General features: G+C 38.8%; 1 protein-coding gene across 18 annotated transcripts in view; it reads left to right on the plus strand.

The window, feature by feature from the left end:
- Positions 1-24,115, plus strand: part of LOC105483232 (pyruvate dehydrogenase kinase 1) — a 70,411-nt gene that overhangs the window by 21,159 nt on the left and 25,137 nt on the right. For 10 of the 18 annotated variants that reach the window (XM_011743978.3, XM_071072953.1, XM_071072952.1 and 7 more), the window contains 3 exons: positions 9,162-9,272; positions 13,723-13,836; positions 16,911-22,585. In XM_011743978.3, coding sequence (XP_011742280.2) covers positions 9,162-9,272; positions 13,723-13,836; positions 16,911-17,051 — 366 coding nt within the window. In that variant the 3' untranslated portion in view covers positions 17,052-22,585. The remainder of the gene's footprint in view (positions 1-9,161; positions 9,273-13,722; positions 13,837-16,910; positions 22,586-24,115) is intronic. The other 8 variants (XM_071072945.1, XM_071072947.1, XM_071072949.1 and 5 more) reach the window with 1 other exon arrangement.

Raw genomic sequence — 24,115 nt, forward strand, 5'->3', positions numbered from 1 at the left:
AATTGGAATGTCAGATCAATTACATTTAATGTAATTACTATTAAGGTAATTAACAGTAATTTTGGTTTATGTTTGCCGTTTTGTCTTCAATATATGTCATATCATTTTTTATTCTTCATTATTACTGTCTTTTGTTAAAATGATACTTTGTATTACATTGTTTTAATTTCGTTCTTGTTTTTGTTACTGTATTTCTTTGAGTTTTTTAAGTGATTATCCTGGGGATTACAATAAACACCTTAATTTAATATCTAGTTCAGATTAATACCAATTTACTTTAAATAATACACAATGACTTTTCTCCTAAATAGGCCTTTGCCCCTCCCCACCCATCCTTTGTGCTGTTATTGTCATATAACGTACATTTTTGTACATTGTGGGCCTGTCTACAGAGATGTATAATTATTCTATGCAATTGTCTTTTAAATCAGATAGGACACAAAAAGAGTTACAAACAAAAAATATACTCATATTATCCTTAATACTTACTTTTGTAATTACTTTTCCTGGTACTGTTTATTTCTTCACATGGATTCAATGTATTGTCTAGTATCCTTTTGTTTCAGCCTGAAGGATTCCCTTTGGTATTTCTTGATAGCGTATGTCTACCAGTGATGATCTCTCTCAGTTTTTGCTTATCAGGAAATGTCTTAATTTCTCCTTCATTTTTGAAGGATAGTTTTGCTGGTTGTAGAATTCTTGTTGATAGTCTTTTTCTTTCAGCACTTTGGAATATGTTACCTCACTGCCTTCCAGCCTCCATGATTTTAGATGAGAAATCAGCTGTTACAATCTTATTGAATATTGCAAATATGTGATGAGTCATTTCTCTTTCTGTTTCTCAGACTGGATAATTTCAATTGACCTGTTTTCACTATCACTGATTCTTTTCTTTCACATGCTCAAATACGCTGTTGAACCTCTCTAGTGAAATTTTCATTTCATTTATTGTACTTCTGAACTCCAGAATTTCAACTTAGTTATCTTATATAATGTCTATCATGTTTTTTCACCTTTGCCAAATCTTGATGCATATCATTTTTATTGCCATATCTTTTATTGTTGTATCATTTAAAATTTTCTATTTTGAGACATCCTCATACTTTAGTTCTTTAGTGTTTGTTTACAGAGTCTGACTTTACTGTCTCAGGTATAGTTTATTGACTTGATTTTTCCTTGCCTATGTATGGGCAATACTTTTTTGTTTCTTTTCATATCTTGTTATTTTTGTAGAAAACTAGACATTTAAAATAATATATTTTGACAGCTCTGGAGATGAGGTACTGCCCTCTCCCCAAGGTTGTTTTTGTGATTGTTTTGTAATTTTTTTTTTTTTTTTTGGAGTTAATTCTGTTAAGTTTGAGTTATTTGTTGTGTGTGGTCTCTGAAGTCTCTGCTCATTTAGCTTAGTGGTCAGCTAATGACTGGACTGAGATTTCCTCAAATACGTGGAATCAGTAAGTTTCCCAGTCTTTGCCGGGGGACTCTGTGTGTGTATAGGAGAAGTGTTTAGGAGAATATCTTCAACTGTCAGCCAGGCAGTTGACAACTGTGCCTTAACTTTTAGGTCCTGCTTGCATAGAGCAGTTAGAGGTGAGAGCTTAGGGTCTTCTCATGTCTTTCCTGAGCATGACCCTGGGCATGAGTATGGCCTTTCAGATTCCCAGGAGATAGCTGAGTTTTTCAAAGCTCCTATGGCTATCTCATTCCCTAGACCTTCCTGTCAAGCTTTTTGTTTAGCCTTATTCTTTGCCCTAGCTGTTGTCCAGTGCCTCCTACAGCCCTCAAATTAATCAGTTACTGCTAATTGTTTTTGACAGATGTTTCCAGGGATGGGGGTGGGGTGAAAGACTTTTGTACTGGGGAGCTCAGAGTCAGGTCAAATAAATAGTATTCCCAGCGGCTACCAGGCTGCTGGTTTCACTCTGATCGCATATTTATTGGAGGGAGGGGGAGCAGGATAGGAACAAGTTAAAATGCTTACTGTTCTTTTAGGGATTCAGTTGTTTTACTTTAATAAATGTTCCCCAGATTGCTGCATGCCTTTAGTTAATTTCCAGAATTCTGTCAAAGTTGATTCTTCATGATTTTTGTGCCACCACCCCCCCTCATTTTTTTTTGATGCTTTGATAGAGGAGACACTTTTGCAGGTTCTTTCTCTCCTATTTTTGCTGATGTCACTCCTGCTGTTCTTTTTGAGAAGACAACGTTTATTACAATTCCTCTTTTTATGTGACCAGTTTTAGGTGTCTACTTTTGTTTAACTGGACTTTATAACATCTTTTTTTTTTTTTTTTTTAAGCTGTGTTCTGAAATTTCAGTGATGTGACTTGTTGTGGGCCTTTTCTTATTTATTGGGCTATGGTCTTTGAACTTCCCATTATTTTCTTGATATTTTCCTTTTCACTGTGTGTTTAGTCTCTTTCTGATAGTCGTATTAGGAGGATGTTGGGCTTCATGACATCATTACCTGTTTTTAATCTTTTTTTCTCCTGTTTTTCGTTGCTTCAACTTTTTATTCTATTCTGTGAGATTTCCTTGACTTCAAATTCCCAGCCCTTCTATTGAATTCTTATTTCTGTTATCTTACAAATTTCCAAGAACTCTTATTTTTAAAATTAATCCCTTTTTAGAATTCTGCTCTAGTTTTGTTTTATTGCTCTGAGGATATTTTATATATATATATATATATATATATATATTTTTTTTTTTTTTTTTTTTTTTAACTAATTTGCCTCTGCACCCTGCATTGTCCATTTCCTGAGTTTCTTTTTGTCTGTTTCTCTCCTGGTTGTTCATTTTAAAGGGCTAGGCACAAATAATAAATGGCAATGCCATCTGTTTGCTGTAAAAACAATATGAATGTATCACTTTTGTTTTTTTTAAGCTCAGATGCTAATGTGTCTATTTTTTGGTTATTTATGTGTCAACTACTTGCCCATTAAGGTTTATATAGTCAAGAAAAGACCCACTGGCTGGGCACGGTGGCTCAAGCCTGTAATCCCAGCACTTTGGGAGGCCGAGACGGGTGGATCACGAGGTCAGGAGATCGAGACCATCCTGGCTAACCCGGGGAAACCCCGTCTCTACTAAAAATATAAAAAACTAGCCAGGCGAGGTGGCGGCCCTGTAGTCCCAGCTACTCCGGAGGCTGAGGCAGGAGAATGGCGTGAACCCGGGAGGCGGAGCTTGCAGTGACCAGAGATCTGGCCACTGCACTCCAGCCTGGGTGACAGAGCGAGACTCTGTCTCAAAAAAAAAAAAAAGAAAAGAGAAGACCCACTGGTCTTCTGGTTTGGGGCTTAAGTTGTGCTGCAGCATGTTCTTTCTTATACCTTTTTCTGTTTCTATTAGTAGTGCTTTATTTAGCATTTTGGTCTGCAGCTGATTTCTATTGCTAATATCTATCATTGCATGGATCAAGGTTTACTGAGTTCTTAGACTCTCAGAAGAGATTACTTCTGTGCTGGTGGATGGGCTTCGCTTAGGTAATCTGTCTTTATGATGGAAAGAAAAATTCATAATGACCCGGCAATCCCACTCCTATGACTATACCTCAAAGGATTGAGAATATTTAGGCAAAAACTTATACACAAATACTTATAGTGGCACTATTCATAATAGTGTACAGGTATAAACAACCCAAATATCTATCAGCTAATGAATGGATAAACAAAATGTGGTGTGCCCATACAGTGGAATATTATTTGGCCACAAAGCCCTGAAATACTCATATATGCTACAAACTGGTTGTTATAACATTGAAGACATTATGCTAAGTGAAAGAAGCCAATCACAAAAGGCCACATATTATATGATTTTATTTACATGAAATATCCAGAATTGGCAAATATATAGGGACAGAAAGTAGATTAGTGGTTGCCTAGGGATATGGCCACTAAAGGAGCCAGGGTTTCTTTTGGAGGTGATGAATATATTCTAAAATTGACTGTGGTAATGGTTGCACATATCTATGACTATGTTAAAAATCATTCAATTATATACTTTAAGTGCATAAATTAGATGGCATGTAAATTATTTTATCTTTTTTGAGATGCAGTCTCCCTCTGTTGCCCAGGCTGGAGTGCAGTGGCATGATCTCAGCTCGCTGCAAGCCTCCCAGGTTCAAGCGATTCTCCTGCCTCAGCCTCCCTAGTGGCTGGGACTACAGGCGCCTGCCACCACAGCCGACTAATTATTGTATTTTTAGTAGCGATGGGGTTTTGCCATGTTGGCCAGGCTGGTCTCGGGCTGCTGACCTCAAGTGATCTGTCTGCCTCTGCCTCCCAAAGTGCTGGGATTACAGGCATCAGCCACTGCGTCCAGTCTGCTATGTAAATTATATCTGAATAAAGCTGTTTAAAATAAAATACGCTTGTAACGGTCTCAAAAAGACTGTTCTAGAAGCCTGCTATGTTAATTATGTTTGAATAAAGCTGTTTAAAATAAAACAGAAAGGCTTGTAAAGGTCTCAAAAAGACTGTTCTAGAAGTGCTGTCTGTATTAGGCTCTGCCTTCACCTGTTGTTTCTCCCCTCACATCCAAGGTCACATGAAGGCATCTCCTCTTGCAGTCTCTCTTTACATGTTAAATTCTTGCTTTTTCTTCATTCGAGCTTTTATCCCCATTACTTACCCTAGACTTTCAGAATCAAGGCTTGGTTTTTTTTCTTTCCCTTTTTTTTTTTTAGCTTATTCAAATTAATTGACTTTTTTTACCTTTTATCCTTCTGCTAAAAACCTATACAAAAGTTGTCGTTTCTGTCTTTCAGCCCTAGCTGCTCTTTCAATTCTGTGTTTAATATATAATCTATAAATAACCTATGTGTTACAGCCACATGTCTTTTTTTTTTATAGATGGAGTCTTACTCTGTCACCCAGGCTGGAGTGCAGTGGCAGAATCTCGGCTCACTGCGACCTCTCTTTCCCGGGTTCAAGCAATTCTCCTGTCTCAGCCTCCTGAGTAGCAGGGATTTACAGGCGTGCGCCACCACACCTGACTAATTTTTGTATTTTTAGTAGAGACGGAGTTTCACCATGTTGGCCAGGCTGGTCTTGAACTCCTGAACTCAAGTGATCTGCCCGCCTCAGCCTCCCAAAATGCTGGGATTACAGGTGTGAGCCTACATGTCATTTAAATTAAAATTTAAATGTCTTGGTTCATTTACTGTTGATAATTTTACAAACTTAACAGTGAAAACGCTGTTGGCTGAGAAACTTTAGGAACTCTGAGTGAATACACGGTTGGTTGAATGTCCTGGCTTTAGAGCTGTCATCTAGTCAGTAGTGGTTCATTTCGTCTGGGCCTGGAATTCACATGAATTAACCTAGCGAGCCTAGTGTTACTAGGAACAGGAAGTTAGGGATGGCAGCTCTTGGTTAGATGACATTGACATGTGGTGATTTTGTGCGCTGAAGAGAAAACTTTAAAAATAATTGGCGAACTTCTCTTCCTTGGCCTTCCTGTTGACAATACTTATCTCATTATCTTAATAGGGTTTCGTGTTAGTTTTCACATCTCTCTTTCAATACATTTGTCATCAAAGGTTCCATTCTTCTTGCCTTGAATATATACAGACTTAATGTCTGTCTCTACCATTATTCCCTCCCTTCCTTTTCCTGAAGAACTTGGATCCTCCAATCTATTACTGCTCTTTTGGAAACTCTTTCGCCTACTTTAAAATCCACTGGCTCCGGTTTATTGTATTGTTGACTGCAAAGCAAAGTACTGCTTTGACTGTAGTTTCTAACTCTATTCCTGTGGCTTAGTTTGCCCCTTTACCTCTAGCAAGATGATGCTTCTCACATCCTCTCTGTCCTGTCTGCTTAGCCCCTGTTATTTTCCCATGCAGCCTGAGGCTGGAAATGGCTCCTTATTTTGTACTTGCCAGGTTGTTGTTACAGTCTCCCTGGCCAAAAGGTTAAGGAAAACCAGAAAATAATTTACTCAAGTCTACCTTTTTATCTCAATATCTATTCTAATACGTTCTTTACTCCCTTCATGTATTTATAGAATGTGCATACTTCTTATTCATGTTACTAGCAAATGTGAAGCAGAGCATATCATTAAAGGATGAATAATTAACAAATTGTTGAATTTCTCAAAATACCCAGAGCTCTTTATTCATCTTACTAAAATAAATTGCTTTACAGGGCCAAGAGCAATTTCAAGCATCATGCTACATAAAAGTTTTTTTTTTTTCTTTTTTTTTTCTTTTAAACTGAGCAGAGTCTCGCCGTGTCACCCAGGCTAGAGTATAGTGGCACAACCTTGGCTCACTGCAGCCTCCTCCTGGATTCAAGAGATTCTTGTGCCTCAGCCTCCCAAGTAGCTGAGATTACAGGCGTGCACCATGATGCCTGGATAATTTTGTATTTTCAGTTGAGACAGGGTTTTGCCATGTTGGCCAGGCTGGTCTTGAACTCCTGACCTCAAGTGATTCGCCCGCCTTGGCCTCCCAAAGTGCTGGGTTTATAGGCGTAAGCCACCACACCCAGCCACAAATTCCTAATAAAGTCCTTGTATACTTTGATAGTGTAATTACTTAATTTTAGATGTATTAGAGGCAGATTTTTAAATGGGATTTCAAGGCAGATTTTTTAGTTATAAAAATCAAAATATGTCTATAATTACCATTATAAAGGTAATATATACATACTGTAAAAAAATTTTAAATATATAAGAACTTAACTATAAGCCATTCAGCCTATTGACTTTTAATACATATTATTCAGTACTATTTTATATACACATAAAAGCAGATTTGTGTATGACAACTGTATTGTTATAGGCAGTAAAATCAATTCAGATTCTGTGACAAAGGAAAATGGCTATAGTAGATGAGAATATAAGCTGGATACTAGCTAGGAAAATAAGTCCATGTTAACTTTGAAGGAAAACAAAAATTATACGTAAATAAATTACTAAATTTGATTTGCCATACTGTTTATTTGAGTTGAAAAATGATATAAAAATGTAAAGACCTACATGCCTTACAAACACATCAGAAAGTGTTTTGGGGTTCTAGGCTGTAAAATTGCTTGTAGATGCAAACACAAAGTAGCGGTTCTGTTTTTTTCTCCCTGAAAATGAAAATTATACTGTTTTTTTCCTGTTAAAGTAATTGTGAAGAAAATTCAGACTCTGAAAACCCCAAACAAGAAGAGAAAATTACTCATTCTACAGACAATAAAATTATATATCATTTCAGACCTTTTTATAGTAGAATTTTTACAAAGTATTATAAATGCTTCTTTATAACTGGGTTTTTTTTTTTTCCTGCTTAACAAGATCTCTTAAGCCAGTATGTAGAGTTCTGTATAATATCTAATTAATGGTTAACAATATCCTATTTTAGAATGTACTTTCTTTTCCTTAACTAATCCCCTATTTAGGTTGTTTAGTTTTAGGTATTCTGCATAGAGCTATGGTGGATGTTCTCATACATGCTTTGCATGCTTTTCTGCTTATTAGGATAAATTTCTGGAAGTGACGTTGTGTGAAAGGTACATGCATTTTTTTTTTTTTAAATAGAGGCGGGGTTTTATTCTGTCACCCAGGTTGGAGTACAGTGATGAGATCATAGCTCACTACAGCCTCGAAGTCCTGGGCTCAAGTGATCCTCCTGCCTCAGCCTCCCAAGTAGTTGGGATTACAGGCATGCACTACCACATCTGGCTAATTTAAAAGTTTTTTTGTTTTTGTTTTTGTTTTGTTTTGTTTTGTTTTGTAGAGATGGAGTCTCACTATATTGCACAGGCTGGTCTGGAACTGCTGGGCCCAAGTGATCCCCCTGTTATGGCCTCCCAAAGTGTTGGGATTATATGTGTGAGCCACCACACCCAGCCAATATATGCATTTTTTCTTTTTTTTTTTTTTAAATTTAGAGACAGTGGCTCACTCTGTCACCCAGGCTGGAGTGCAGTGGTGCAATCATAGCTCACTATAGCCTCCACCTCCTGGGCTCAAGTGATCCTCCTTCCTCAGCCTCCCAAGTAGCTGAGATCACAATTATATGCCACTATGCCCAGCTAATTTTAGAAAATTTTTTGTAGTGATGGGGTCTTAACTCTGTTGTGCAGGCTGATCTCAAACTCCTGGCTTCAAGTGATTCTCTTGTCTCAGTCTCCCAAAGTGCTGAGATTACAAGCATGAATCACCATGTCCAGCCTAATACCTGCATTTTTATTATTTTTATTTATTTATTTATTTATTTTGAGAAGGAGTCTTGCTCTGTAGCCCAGGCTAGAGTACAGTGGTGTGCTCTTGGCTCACTGTGACCTCCATCTCCTGGGTTCAAGCAATTCTTCTGCCTCAGCCTCCCAAGTAGCTGGGACTACAGGCATGTGCCACCTGGCTAATTGTTATATTTTTAGTAGAGATGGGATTTCGCTCTGTCGGCCAAACTGGTCTTGAACTCCTGACTTCAAGTGATTCACCTGCCTCTGCCTCCCAAAGTGCTGGATTACAGGTGTGCATGTTTGATTCTAGTCACCACGCTGCCAACCAGAAAGGAATAACAAATTATAGTTACATACAAGATAGGGTTAACTTGTGTCCAGTTCTGTGCTGTAATGCACTGTTAATGAGACTCCCGGCAATATACAAAGCCACAGCAGTATTATGATGGAGTTTATGTATTAGAGTTTCACATATTAGAGGAGTTGGGTTGGGTTCAGCAGCGAGGGAAATGCTTATATTGGCAACTTGGATTGTGTTGTATTCATTTTCAAAAGCAGCGCTCAGGCCAGGTGTGGTGGTTCATGCCTGTGATCCCAGCACTTTGGGAGGCCGAGGCGGGTGGATCATGAGGTCAGGAAATCAAGTCCATCCTGGCTAACATGGTGAAACCCTGTCTTGACTAAAAAAAACAAAAACAAAAAAATTAGCCGGGCATGGTGGCAGGCGACTGTAGTTCCAGCTACTCTGGAGGCTGAGGCAGGAGAATGGCACGAACCTGGGAGGCAGAGGTTGCAGTGAGCTGAGTTCGTGCCACCGCACTCCAGCCTGGGTGACAGAGCGAGGCTCCATCTCAAAAACAAAACAAAACAAAAAACGCAGCACTCTCCCACCAGCAGTTAAACTGTGATGCTATGAGTATGTGTTGATGTTTTGCTGTTTTGAGGACTTGGGCATAGAGCATGATCCTTTTCTTACCTTAGATGAGTGACCGAGGAGGTGGTGTTCCTCTGAGGAAAATTGACAGACTCTTCAACTACATGTATTCAACTGCACCGAGACCTCGTGTTGAGACTTCCCGCGCGGTGCCCCTGGTATGTTATCAAGAAATAGTGAAGTGTGTTTCTGTCAATTGCCTTCCACATGGTCTAGCTGCCAAATAAGTAAGTTAAGCCGTCATGTAGGGTACTCCACAAGGAAGAAAGAAGCTCTTAGAAATGTACACTTTCCCCTACATTTAAACAACCTTCAGAACACTTTTTTTCTTCAACTGAAATGGGCACGAGACAGAGATCTGGAGTTCTTGTTACAACGTTTGATCATGACATAGCAGTAGTTTTCCTGTGTAAAACCCTTTTTCAGAATGTGGTTAACCACATTATTTCTAATGTGGGGAATAAATTACTGGTTTTAGCAGTATTTGGTCAACACTGAATTACTTTTTAGTGTTTACTTTTTTCTCAAGTATTTGTCATTAGAATGATCTCATATCCTAGACTGAAAAATAAGACTAAAATTCTGATCTGTTCAATCACCAACCTGAGGGCTTAAATTATAATTTCTTTGATGGTGTTTTTATTAATCTTAGTTCCACCTATTTTCAGGTTTAATAGGATCAACTTTTGAATTGATTCCATCCTTATCTTTATGTTCTAACTCCCCCACAGAAAGTATGTTGCCAAAATTTTGTCTGTAATTCTAGAAGAGCTCTATTCTTCTTGGCTTGGAAACTTCTCTGACATTTCCAGTAGAATTATGCTGTAACATGATGGGATATAGTACAAGACAGATCTATTTTAGACCCCTTCCTAGGAAGTTACTAGGACTTTATTCTGATAGTTTTGTGTCCGGAATTGGTGGGTTCTTGGTCTCACTGACTTTAAGAGTGAAGCCGCAGACCCTCGTGGTGAGTGTTACAGTTCTTAAAGATGGTGTGTCCAGAGGTTGTTTCTTCAGATGTTCAGATGTGTCCAGAGTTTCTTCCTCCCGGTGGGTTCGTGGTCTCACTGGCTTTAGCAGTGAAACTGCAGACCTTCGTGGTGAGTGTTACAGCTCATAAAGGCAGTGCGTCGGGAGTTGTTTGTTCTCCTGGGGGGTTCGTGGTCTCGCTGGCTTCAGGAGTGAAGCTGCAGACCTGTGCAGTGAGTGTTACAGCTCATAAAGGTAGTGCGGACCCGGAGAGTGAGCAGCAGCAAGATTTATTGTGAAGAGCAAAGAACAAAGCTTCCACAATGTGGAAGGGGACCCCAGTGGGTTGCTGTTGCTGGCTTGGGTGGCCTGCTTTTATTCCCTTATTTGGCCCCACCCACATCCTGCTGGTTGGTCCATTTTACAGAGAGCTAATTGGTCCATTTTACAGAGAGCTGATTGGTCTGTTTTAGAGAGAGCTGATTGGTTCATTTTGACAGAGTGCTGATTGGTGCGTTTACAAACCTTTAGCTAGACACAGAGTGCTGATTGGTGCATTTATAATCCTTAGCTAAAGAGAAAAGTTCCCCAAGTCCCCACCCAATCCAGAAGCCCAGCCAACTTCACCTCTCAGTTTTACCAGATGCATACCACAAATTCTATGGCTACAGCTGTAGTATAGTTGAAATGCTTGCTCTAGTAATGTCCTTTTCCAGTTGAGATACATGGCTTCCAGGAGTTGGCATCCATATATCCAGGGGCAGACAGACAGTGTCATATGATAAACATGAGCATCTTTTCATAAGTCTAGTTTTATGCTAAAAAGTAGAGGGAGAGACAGGAGCTGCTGTTTTTGTAGTAAACGAATATTGTAGAATTTTTGTAGAGAGTGGCATAGTGAGCTAGTCCAGACTCTGGATCTAAACTCTTTGATTCCATTTCTGATACTGCTGCATCTTAGATGTGCAGCCTTGGGAAAATTATTGACCTCTGAAGGCCAAAGTTTCCCCAGTTAGAAAAATGGAGTTATTGTGAGAATTCAGTGAGTTGATATATGTAAAAATGCTCTTTATAGTGCCTGGCTCATGGTAAATGCCATGTAAGTGTTTGTTATTTTAGGATATAAAATGTATGTGAATTTTTAAGAAAACAGGAGGCTTGACCTGAACAGGCTCCCCCATACATCTGCATGTCCTTAACAAGGCTAAGACTATTACTAATTTCTTGCAGAGCCTCCTTTCTGCTGACTTCACTTTGTAGATGGTGCCAGTCAGCAGGCAGTAGGGTAGCTGGCAAAAGGCCAGCAGATGCCCACAGGAGTGGCTTTCTTGTCCACCTGGTTACTAAAGGCTTCTTCCCTGTGGATACCTTCTGGTGGGTCTTTGCATGGATAGGCTAGCTTTACACTGTAAGTCCAGAGAGGAACATCCACACATCTCTCTTCCAGACCTCCTTCTCATCCTTCACTCAGTTTTGATCTTTCCGAATCTTTAACAAGCCAGCCACTTTTTGCCACTGCCCATGCTGGAAGGGTTTACTTTCACCCCGTCTTTCAGGTCTGCCCTCCAACCCTGACAGGGATTGTAGTAGGAACATGGCAGCCTACTTTCGGATGGTGATAGCACATGGGGTAATTCCATCAGTGAACCCAGAAGCCCAGCCAGCTTCACCTCTCAATCCCCCCTCTAAACAGGACACTCTAACTGCTGTTGGGAATTGGGCAATGACTGCTGTAGCTACTTCCTGCTGGACAGGGACGAAGAAGGGGCCCTGCAGTGTAGTGGCCTCCAGCGGGGAGCTCTTTAGGTCAGTGAAAGGGCCAGTGGGTCAGTCCAGGGGTCCTCGGTAGAAGTTGTTAGTTGAGCTCATTTGGGGTTCCATTTGTAAGACCATCTGTAGCTTGATGGCCTTGATTCTAGAGGAAACAAATTTGACAAGGAAGTTAAAAATACAGGGCCTGAAGGTGAGTAATAGCAAGATGGCTGTCACAGGACCTAGAAAGGGGAGAAACCATGTTGCCCAATGCCAGAGGTTGATATAAGAGTTTGAAAGGCATTGTCTGATTTCAGAATACTTTTCCTGTAAACACCGGGTGACATCTCGGTCTATGCCTGACTGGTTAGTGTAAAAACAACACTCTTCCCCTAAGAAGGTGCGGAGTCCTCCGTTCTCAGCAGTGAGGAGGTCTAGGCCTCAGTGGTTTTGGAGAGTCACTGCTGCTAAAGAGAGTATTTGGGATTGTAGAGTAAGGATAGATTTTGTTATTTCTTGCAAACTGTCTGAGAAATCCTTTGAGTGTTTGTGGTAGTAGGATAATGAAGTAGATAAACTGGATATTCCGGTTCCTGTAGCAGTGGCCATTTCTAACCCTGTAAGTAGGGGTATTAGTTGTATGGCCCTGCGCTGAGGGACTTGAGCTTTGAGGAGCACTGATAGGGTCTGATTTCCATGAGATTAGAAGTTAGGATAATATATGTTACACTCTTAGCTTTTAGCAAACTTTACTTTTATTGAAACCTTGTAAGTTTGGGATTTCAATTATTCTTTCCTATTAATAAGATCTCGTTCAGTCCATATTAACTTAAAATTGGTATAGATGGCTCCTTCCTGATTCTGTAACTACCTTAAGCGCTCACATTTGAGCAGACCGAATATTAGGCAATTTTCCTAACTCTGCTTCTACAAGAGTTTCCTTATCACTTACTGAATACCCATTGTGTCTTTTTCCCTTAATCGCCTGGGAGGAAACATCTATCGTCCTGTCCTGAAGGGAGTTCCTCCTTTGTGTGGTCGGACCTTCAGATTTAGATCCCCTGTTAGGAAACCCACTGGGTTAAGGATTTTTGATAGGAAAGCTATGGGTTGTCAGTGGCCTCGGTGCTTTCAGGCTATGCCCTTGTTTACATGGACAACAAGGTGGTATTGGAGTATTACAGGGTTACAGAGAAGACCTTCAATTATCAATTATAGGTTTTAAATTTACCCTGGCTTGTAAAGGAATAGGGTATACTGTTTTTTCTTTGCTACTATCTCTCTTTCTCTTTGACTTCTTTGTCTCTTTCTGACTCTGTCTTTGTCTCTTCCTCTCTCTTTGACTGTGTCTTTCTCTCTGACTTCCTCTTTGTCTCTGTCTCCTCCTCTCTGTCTCTTTGACTTTGTCTCTTTCTTTCTTTCTCTCTGACTCCTTGTTTGTCTCTCTCTTCCTTTCTCTCTCTCTCTGACTTTCTGTCTCTTTCTCTCTCTCTTTTCTGCTGGTCTTTCCCTGCCTCTGCCAGCCACTTATGCTGCTCTTCTCCCCTCTCCTGGAGAAGTCCGCAGACCAAGAACCCGCCGGAAGGAACCAATTCCGAACACAATACGATCAAGCAGGCAGCAAGGAAAAGCAATATGCTTTTTCCAGACCAACTACAAGTCATTTTATGGAAAGAATAAAGAGTTTTAAATGACCAGAGGGAAGTTAGGTGATACAGTACTTGAGTAAACCTCAGCTTAATCATTAATGCTTAAATATTAATTATATTAAATATAATGCCTCTCTCAGATGTAGGCTCTGAAAGCCTCAGTGGCATCTATCTTAATTAGAAGTATTTCAGTGTGTGGCTCTCTGAATAGAATTTTGTTTTTCTCATCAAACAGGCTGGTTTTGGTTATGGATTGCCCATATCACGTCTTTACGCACAATACTTCCAAGGAGACCTGAAGTTGTATTCCCTAGAGGGTTACGGGACAGATGCAGTTATCTACATTAAGGTAATAGCTGTAGTCTTCTTGATTTAATATTTCTTTTGATGATAAGAATAGATGCCCATACTTAACTGTAATGAAATTTACCACATGCTGTTTACATAGAAAAAAGATTATGGTTTTTTGCCTGGGTTCTCACCAATTTTGATAGATGATCCCCTCAACTATGGGGAAAGAGATTTGTATCCTGGAGTGATCAGGACTCTGGCTATTAATAGGAAAAAAATTGGGTTAAAGTAGAGAATCATAAGTTATATATCATACAAGAATAATTTTAACATAAAACACATGAATGAACATTGATATACCAAACTTTTGATGTACTGCCAGGGCCTTTTCTTTGTATATGGGTCTGCAGATAGGAGTGTCACATTGTCTTTTTTGCAAAAGCTGTACTGACAGTGCATCATTTTAGTTTCTTTAAACAAACAAGTGCATACTCTTTTTGGACTTTTATGCTGTCCTTTACAGATACCTCCTGACTGATTTGACAGCAAGTTTTATGTGACTTTCCTTCAGGAGTCTTTCCAAAACATTCATCTTAGTTTTCAAAGAAACATTCCCTTTTTTATTCTTTGCTAATGTAATTTTGTAATTATAATGACAGAACTGTACAAACAGATTTGGGAACAAGCACAAGTGACTCTTGGTAAGCATATAGCTTACCCGATGGACACAGAAGCACTTAGTTTGCTTGCCTGGAGTGTTCAATGCATTAAGGAGGGATCCATACATTTTTACATGGTTGGAAAAACACTAGGTTCCATCGTTCCCCTTCTTCAGCTAACTGGTGACTGTTCATGCCTGATTTAGTGACTCTAGTTTCTTGTTTTGGCCACTAGATGGCATCTATTTTATAGAAAATGTTGAAGAATTTATATTGGAAAAATCTGAAAAGACTAAATTCTTTCCAGATGGTATTTTTTGTTTGTTTTTTTAACCATGTCAATTGTGAGGAAAAAGGGCAACATCAATGCAATTTTTTTTTTTTTTTTTTTGGACAGAGTCTTGCTCTGTCACCTAAGCTGGAGTGCAGTGGCATGATCCTGGCTTACTGCAACCTCCGCCTCCCGGGTTCAAGCTGTTCTGCCTCAGCCTCCCAAGTAGCTGGGACTACAGGCGCCTAATGTTTGTATTTTTAGTAAAGATGGGGTTTCACCATGTTGGCCAGGCTCATCTTGAACTCCTGACCTCAGGTGATCACTTGCCTTGGCCTCCCAAAGTGCTGGGATTAGAGGCATGGACACTGTGCCTGGCCCAATGCAGTAGTTTTATGACAAAATATAACATTTTGATCTAGCCCAGGAGTGTCCAATCTTATGGCTTCCCTGGGCCATATTGGAAGAACAACTGTTTTGGGCCACACATAAAATACACTAACGATAGCTGATGAAGTTAAAAAAAAAATTGCAAAAAAAAAAAATCTCATAATGTTTTAAGAAAGTTTACAAATGTGTTGAGCTTCATTCAAAGCCTTCTCGGGCTGCATGCAGCCTGTGGGCCATGGATTGGACAAGCTTGATCTAGCCTATAGATCAAGAAATTCTGGAATATTTAGAGAGAATATGGAGGTGAAAGGTTTTTAGTTCTACCTTAGAGAAAATAGAAGACAAGAAGTCTTAGAGAATCATTAAAATTGTCAACATCAAAGACTTTAGTGCCAGGCGCGGTGGCTCACGCCTGTAATCCCAGCACTTTGGGAGGCCGAAGCGGGCGGATCACGAGGTCAGGAGATCGAGACCATCCTGGCTCACACTGTGAAATCCCGTCTCTACTAAAAATACAAAAAATTAGCCAGGCGCGATGGCCGGTGCCTGTAGTCCCAGCTACACGGAAGGCTGAGGCAGGAGAATGGCGTGAACCCGGGGGGCGGAGCTTGCAGTGAGTGGGGATTGCGCCACTGCACTCCAGCCTGGGCGACAGAGCGAGACTCCATCTCAAAAAAAAAAAAAAAAAGACTTTAGCATTATCAGAATGAGATTTTCTGGTTCAGGATGTTCTGCATCTTAGGAAATGCCCTTGGCCTGGGGTGGAAATACTACTGAAAAATCCTAACTTGAAGAAGATAACCAGAAATGTAGTTTACCTCAGGTTCCAGTGACTTTCAGGAAATACAATGGAGAATTAATGGTAATAATATATTGAAAACATGAAATAATGCATGATGCAGCAATCTTGTGCACAGTGACTGAAATTGGAGGCTGCAGAAGATGCAGGTTCAAACCCAGGGCCAAGAAAAGTTCACAAAAAAGCCAAGATGCCTTAGACATAGATTTATATTTATTAATAATGTTATAATGAGTTTTTAAATTTTTATGTATTTATAGAGACAATGTCTTGCTGTGTTGCCAGGCCAGAGTGCAGTGGTACAGTCACAGTTCACTACAGCCTTGAACCCCTGGGCTTCAAGTGATCCTCCTCTCTCAGTCTCCCAAGTAGTTAGGACTACACTCATGTGCCACCATGTCTAGCTGATATTTTTATTTTGTGTAGAGACAGGATCTTGCTATGTTGCCCAGGCTGGTCTCCAACTCCTGGGCTCAAGCAATCTTCCTGTGTAAGCTTCCCAAAACACTGGGGTTATAGGCGTAAGCCGCTGTGCCTGGCTTGTGATGAGTTTTTTTAAAGCACAGTGACTATACTGAAAAAAAAAAACAAAAACTATTTCTTCTAGTAAATAATTAAAATAGAGTTCATTAATTTTATGTACATATATTAAGATACATATATCGATTTGTATGTTTTTACATTTAACCAACTTCTTCAGTTTGCCAACTCTGATCTGGGTCATGTTTTGTGTAAAATTTCAATACAGGAGCTTCCAGGATGGCTGGGAACTACTGTAAGCAACAAACTCAGTCAACCTGCACATCAGTCAGTGCCATAGATTTAATAAATAAGATGTTTCAAATATACATACCATTTAAAAGTATAGTTAGGTGGTATAAGGATTAATAAGATATTAATAGAATGTTATCTAATTTGTCATAACCTTTTTACCATTCTCTATTTTCTCAAATAATGAATTCTAAAAAATGCCAGACTTAATAGGTCTTAGGTTTTTTTTTTTTTTTTTTCAGGCTTTGTCAACAGACTCAATAGAAAGACTCCCAGTGTATAACAAAGCTGCCTGGAAGCATTACAACACCAACCACGAGGCTGATGACTGGTGCGTCCCCAGCAGAGAACCCAAAGACATGACGACGTTCCGCAGTGCCTAGACACACTTGGGACATCCGGAAAATCCAAATGTGGCTTTTGTATTAAATTTGGAAGGTATGGTGTTCAGAACTATATTATACCAAATACTTCATTTGTCGTTTTCACAAAACTATTTGAGTAGAATAAATGGAAACTGAATTCCATTTGTGCCCATTAAACCTCCTAAAGGATGAAATCACACCTATTTTACACTTATATTTCACAGTAATTGAACATATTTTTAAACAACTGTAGTTTTGGTCAACTTTTTGCTTTGTGGTAGACTTCAGAAGTGTGGAAATCTTTGGGTTTCTATAGGAAACTAGTTTTTTTTTTTAAAAAAATACTTTGTTTGCTAGAAACATTTTCTAAATAATAGTGATTAGCTGGTTAGCCATCTTCCTGTTATTTGGAGGAGTTCTGCCATCTTTATTCGGTAGTAATATGGTCTTCATGTTTATCAGTGACTGACTACAAGTAAAGCAGAAAACAGTTGCCCTGTAATCACAGAACCAGCCACCATTCGGCGTCTATGTGCATTGTCTTAGCTATGAGGTTAATTCATCATTTTTAAATTTTATTGTAAAGAAGTGTAATGACTATCTCTCTGTGGATCTATGCCAAAATCATGGGCCGTCTGTTCTAAGTGTACTTGTGATTAATGCAAGGAGAAATTTTTATACTGAAAACAAACATACTAGCAGCTACTAAAATAGAGAAGAAATTGAGGGCAAAGTAATATGTCTCCAAAACTGAACTGATTGCTTGTTGAGATTACCTAGAAAGCTTTTGGAAAAAAATGGGAGTTTTTCTGCATCCTACTCCAGATGTACTGAATCAGAATCCCTAGGACTAGAGCCTAGAAATCTCACTTTTAAAAATGCTTCCTAGGTGAGTCTGATGCCTACCCTAGGTTGGGAACCACTCTTTCAAAGTAAGTAGTGATGACACAGCATTTACTAAAGTAACAGATCTGTAGGTTTTGGTTTCCACCTATTTAAAGCCAGATTTATAGACTCGAGAAGACAGAAACTGAATCCCACACCTGGTGCAATTAGAAGCATAATTAGAAGCAGAAGAACAAAATGCCAGGTAACCAAAGCATCAGAGCCATCATTGCTCAAGTCTTTTTTCTTTCTCTTTTTCTTTTTTTTTTTTTTTTTTTTTTTTTTTTTTGAGACAGGGTCTCGCTCTTTTGCCCAGGATGGAGTGCAGTGGCATGATCAAGGCTCACTGCAGCCTCAATCTTCTGGGCTCAAGTAATCCTTCTACCTCAGCCTCCTATATAGCTGGAAGTACAGTTGTGCATTACCACACCCAGCTAATTTTTTTTATTTCTTGTAGAGATGAGATCTCGGTATGTTCCCAGGCTAGTGTTGAACTCCTGAGCTCAAGAAATCCTCCTGCCTGAGTCTGAAAGTGCTGGGATTACAGGCGTGAACCACTACACGTGGCCTATTGCACAAGTCTTGACAAACAACATATATTTTCTAAAACTATCCAAATTTCGTTATCAGGGAGAAGTTTGCTTAGGTTTATTAGAGCAGTCCTTTGCATTCGTATGGTAATTTGTACTTTACAAACACTTTGATATATTATAACTCTATTGGTCTTTGAAACAAAGCGATGCAGTGTAGGTGGTATCATTGTCTTTCTCACTCAGTGTAGCCCAGAGTTGCTCAGAGTCGGAGCAGACCCTGAGGTGTATCTGCAGATCCTGTCATCAGCTGGCAAGTCCAGGAGACTGTGTCATTTAGAGACTTGTTGTTAGTTACCCCTCAACATCTTTTAAGGTGGCAGGAAAATACAGTGGACATAACATTTTAAAGTAAAAATTTTAAAGTTTAAATAAGAGTTTTGCCACTTAAACGGGAGAGCTTTGTCTGGAAAATCCATCGAGTTGAAACACTTCATCCTTGGAAGGATTATGTAAGATGAACAATTGTGATAAATGTGTGGATTAGAGGCAGTTAGTGAATAGGCAGTTAGTCCAGTGCCCTCATTTAAGAGGCCAAGATCCTGATTCAGAGTAGGCATCCTTTGCCCAGAATTTCTTAGCTAATCTGACCAAATGTTGGGGAAAATGTCTCACCTAACCCACTATTCCTTAATTATGGATTTTGTGAAATACAATAGAACATGTTAATGAGTAATTTATATTAGTTTGATGTATTACAATTTTTTAGCTTTAAATTACACTTTTCTTATAATGATGAAATGTTTTAGAATCCTTTGAATCTAAGTATTTGTTTCCTAAATGAAACATTTGTACAACATTTGATGTTTTTACTTACGAAATATTCTCCTCCCTCAAGAAAATTAGAACTTTTTCTCTCTATTTAAAAGCTAAGAAATGTTTTAAAGGAAAAATGAAATTTTTTCCTTTAGCTTATTTCTTAAGGTAAAACATCTTTTTACTCTGTTATTGTGGTAATGGACAGAAAATTACATACAAAAATATTCTGGGAGAGCTTTCTCCTAGTTGGTTTTAAATCCTTGTGTTACCTGAAAGGTTTTTAGATTTTACAGGAGCTATTTTGTCCACCAGCATTAATGTAACACAGTGTAGTTATGAAAATATATTGAAGGACAAGAAGTGGACACGAAGTGATTTTTGTAACCTGAGCAGTTAATGAATGTGCCAACATTTTCTAGGAAGGGACAGCAAGAATATTCTGCTCTGTAGTTAAAATACTGGCGGGCTTTTGATGTCTTCATGCTTAATTGTGATCACTTTCTTGCACTGTGATGTTTTTACGTGAATATGTTGGAGTGGAAGTCTACCTTATTATTTTATAAAATGTTTTCTGTACGACAATAAACTGAAAACATGGATCAACCCTTATTTTGAAAATAAACTGAGTCAATTTAGCCTTTTAAAAATATGATCATCTCTTTTAAATAGAATCCTCTTCCACCATCAAGGCTCAACATTTTGTAAGCATCCAAAAAATTGATAGTTAGGGGGCTTGCACTAAATTTCACTATCTTCAGTAGAGAGGAACTGTTTGGAACTTAGATTTCCAATGTGTATATTCTAATGGAGAAAGCAAGAGGTAGAGTTTGTATGTTTGACTTACCCTAGATTTTTATTTTCCATACATACCACAGATGATTGACTTGTTGCATAAATGAAGATCTTCTGTTGTGTGCTTTTCAAACACTGTAAATAAATTTGAAATTTGAATAACTTTCCACAGTATAACTGTAAAAAAAAAAAAAAAAAAAAAGTCTTAATTTAACCAGCATTATTACCCTCTGCTTGTATCAGCTGAATGGCAGAACTAAACTCCTATGAATTCCTATCCTATTTCTAACTGATGGGATATAGGCACCACAATTTCCCTTCATTGTTGAAGCCAACAAGTTCCATAACAGAACTCCAGAGGTAAAGAGCTGGGGAAACTGTTAGTTTTAAGGTCACACTGTTGCCCTGTGAATGACTAATCAGAGGAAGCCAAAAAACAGCCAACCAATTTCAGTTTATGTCTTTAATTGTGATGTAAGTGTGAAGTATCTACATATGGGTAATCATGGTTGAGTTAGGTAGTTTGCAAACATGACTTTTGCTGGAGGAACTTTTAATCATGTCTGATTAATTTTTGGCCCCAATAATTAATTTTCTTACAGTCAAACCCAATGCACTTGAAAAATAATATAATTAATACTGTGTGAAGGATTTTTTCCATGTTAAAAAAAACAAATCACTAGTTTGCTTAGTTCTGGCATTCATAAAGTACTGCGCCTTCTGTTCTATTGACATGTTTGGAAAAAAGAATTGAACATATGTACCACCCCCCTCTTTCTAAAGTCTCCACAGTTCTTTAGCAATTGCTAACCGTAGGTTTTTAATAGCAAAAGACAAGATTGTCAGTTTTTGGTGCAAAACTCTACTCTTTTTGGTTGACTTGGAAAAGCTGTTGTTTATATTGAGAATTGTGACAGCTATCTTTTACTTTGTTAAATTAGAGATTATTTAGCAAAAATGTAGTTTCACCCCAGTAAAATAAACTTCCACGTGAGGGTTATGTTCATTCAGGGTATTTTTTGAGAGTGGAAGTACACTTCCTGCATTTGTCACAGATAATATCAGAAATTTTGTTGTTTTGATTAAAGTGTTGCCATCTACTTATAAGTTAAAAATGCTGAGAAGGTTTTTTTTGGAAACAGTTTATGAAGCCAGGACACTTTTAAGTTTGACTCAAATATAAAAAGCCACAGTATTCTTGCCATGGTTTTGTACTTAGATGTCTCTCATTATGGGATTCAGAATGTAACAGTTATAGTACTGTATGAAAACACTTAATACACAGTTCTACAGTTACAGTATTGCATGAAAATACAGTATGGTGTGAAATTATTTGTCCAAAACTGTACTCTACTCTCAGTATCTCCATAATGCCCAGTATGTAGTAGGCACCTGTAATTGTGAAGCAGCCTCGTCTGGGGTAAATACCAAGGTTCTTGGTCTCACGGCCAAGGAGATGGAGGTCGCAGACACACAGTTTGGAGCGGTTTAATAGGCAAAAGGAAAGAACAGCTCTCTGTTACAGAGAGGAGTCGGGAGCAGGTTGCCAAGTTGTAGTAAAAATGTCAGGGTTTTTATAAATGGGCTAGCGAGGAGGGAGCTCATGAAGAGGTGATGTCTTATTCTCCTAGGGCCCGAGGACGCTTTAGTTGGGACCAGGTGTGCTATCTGTGCAGAGCAGAGCTTTTTATCAGCTCTTATCCCAGTCCCTGACCACGTAGGCTCTTAGACTCTTAGTCTGTGTTTCTTTGTCCTGCTTATCTGGAAGGGAGAGTTTCTATGTCTGTTCCCAAACATCTTGCAGCTGCAGGCATCCCCCCTAGTCTGCTTTTAGCTTCCTTATCTTAGTGCCCCTAAAGGGAAAGGAATGTGCTTATTAAGGGCCACTGTTTTACTGGGGTTAACTGCATGAGGTTAAAAAGGGAGCTGTTTTTGAGCTGCTTTTGTTAAAAGGAAAGTTTTCTGCTGGGGACTCGCTTTACCCTGTTTACCTAAATTATTTTTGCCTTCTATAACAATTGTGTGCTCAGTAAATACATAAGGAATAATGAACTTAATAACATTTTTTTCTCCATTCTCAAAATGATACTTAAAAATGACTCAGTACGATAAAGAAACTGAGTAGTAACCAGTGCAAAACTAGCAAAAGGATGAAATACACAAGAAAATGAGAGAATTTAAGAGGAGTAGCAAAACAGCACTGCTGAAGTTACGGGTTTATTTTAAAGTTTAAAATAGAAGTAAACAAGCAAACACGCTGATAGTGGTTAGGCTTTCTGTCCCCACCGCACACATCTCATCTTGAATTATAATCTCCACATGTTAAGGGAGAGACCAGATGAAAGTAATTGGATCATGGGGGTGGTTTCCCCCATGCTGTTCTCGTGATTGTGAATTCTCATGAGATCTAATGGTTTTATAAGTATTTGGTAGTTCCTCCTGCATTCATTCTTCCTGCTGCCCTGTGAAGAGGTGCCTTCCGCCATGATTGTGAGTTTCTGGAGGCTTCCCCAGCCATGCGGAACTGTGAGTCAATCCTCTTTTTATTATAAATTACCCCGTCTCAGGCAGTTCTTTATAGCAGTGTGGGGACAGACTAATACCCACTGGGTTAGCTGGGGTAGGTAAACAGCAGCCAGCTGGTGGGTGTCCCTTGATGGAGGCTTTGCAGGCTGCAGCAGAAGGGACCCTTCCGATAAACCTCCAGTCAGGAAAGGAAAAGGCCCAAATATACAGTATTTCGATTTTTTTTTTAAAGGACATAACTACCAATAGAGATTTAAAATAATCATAAGAGTACCATTAACTTTATGATAAAAATTTTGTAAGTGGAGAAGAAATGGATATATTTCTAGGAAAACAGTATAAGATCCATCTAAGATTTTGACAATTTAAATCAACCACTAAGGAAATGAAATCAGTAATCACAAGTCCACCTCGCCAAAAGGCAATTTTTGAAAGATGAATGTTACCAAAACATCAAAAAACTGATAATTCCTTACAGAAACTTTGAAATGAGAGAAAGCTACCCAACCCATTTCACAAGTTAGTAAAATCTCAAAACTACACTTGAGCAAAGACTATGAAATATTAATAGACCAATCTTGTTTATGAACATAGATGGAAAAATTGCCAATGAAATATTGGCACATTGAATGTAGCAGTGCATAAAAATATTGTATTGAGCAAAAGGAGAATCCCAGGAACAGGAGGATGTTTTAATGTCTAAAAATCTATGTAATTTACCTCTCTACAGATTAGAGGAGGAAAAACATGAACACATCAACAGAGATAGGAAATTCAGGTTTTTTGCAGGGGATGGTTGTAATTAAAAGTGCTTAACTCACTTATATAAGCCATTATATCCAGTTACAATAAATCTTGTATAGTGGCAGATGTAAGACAGATATACTGGAATTATCTATGGGGTTGGATCCATGGGCCTGCCATGGAAAATTTGTTGAGTTATATGTCCAAGGGTCACCATTTGCAAGGTGTTAACAAAAAGTTACCTGCCTATGGATTCCCCTTTCTAACTCTGGCCTATTATTTTGGAACATGGAGGAAACAAACATCTGATGTTTCTGTGTTTGGGTAAACATTATTAGGCTTATAAAAGGGCCTAGGGTTTTTTTGTTTGGTAAACTGTTGCCTTTCCTGCTTTGGTATGGCAAATCTTCCTTTGGAGAAGAAGATCCCTTTCATCTTAAAACCAACTCTCAGTGACAAACAAAAGCAACAAATAGAAACCACCACCAATTAAGAACCATCAGGTGATGCCTCATTTGCTGTGGTGCACAGCTGAACTTGATTATTGCTCTTGGATCAGGGCTGGCTTAATAAAGACTCGCTTAACCAATGGAAAGTAAGGTTAAATCTTTGTAAGCAATGCTTCTGATGCGAATCACCTGGACATCTTGAGAAAATGTGGATTCTGGTTCAGCAGGTCTGGAGTGGGGCCTGAGATTCTGCATTTCTAACAAGTTTCCTGGTGGTATTAATGCTGCTGGTCTGTGAGCCACACTTTGAGTAGCAAAGGACTAAAGGTTGTGAGAT

This window comes from Macaca nemestrina, chromosome 11, assembly GCF_043159975.1.
Source record: "Macaca nemestrina isolate mMacNem1 chromosome 11, mMacNem.hap1, whole genome shotgun sequence".
Lineage (NCBI taxonomy): Eukaryota > Metazoa > Chordata > Mammalia > Primates > Cercopithecidae > Macaca > Macaca nemestrina.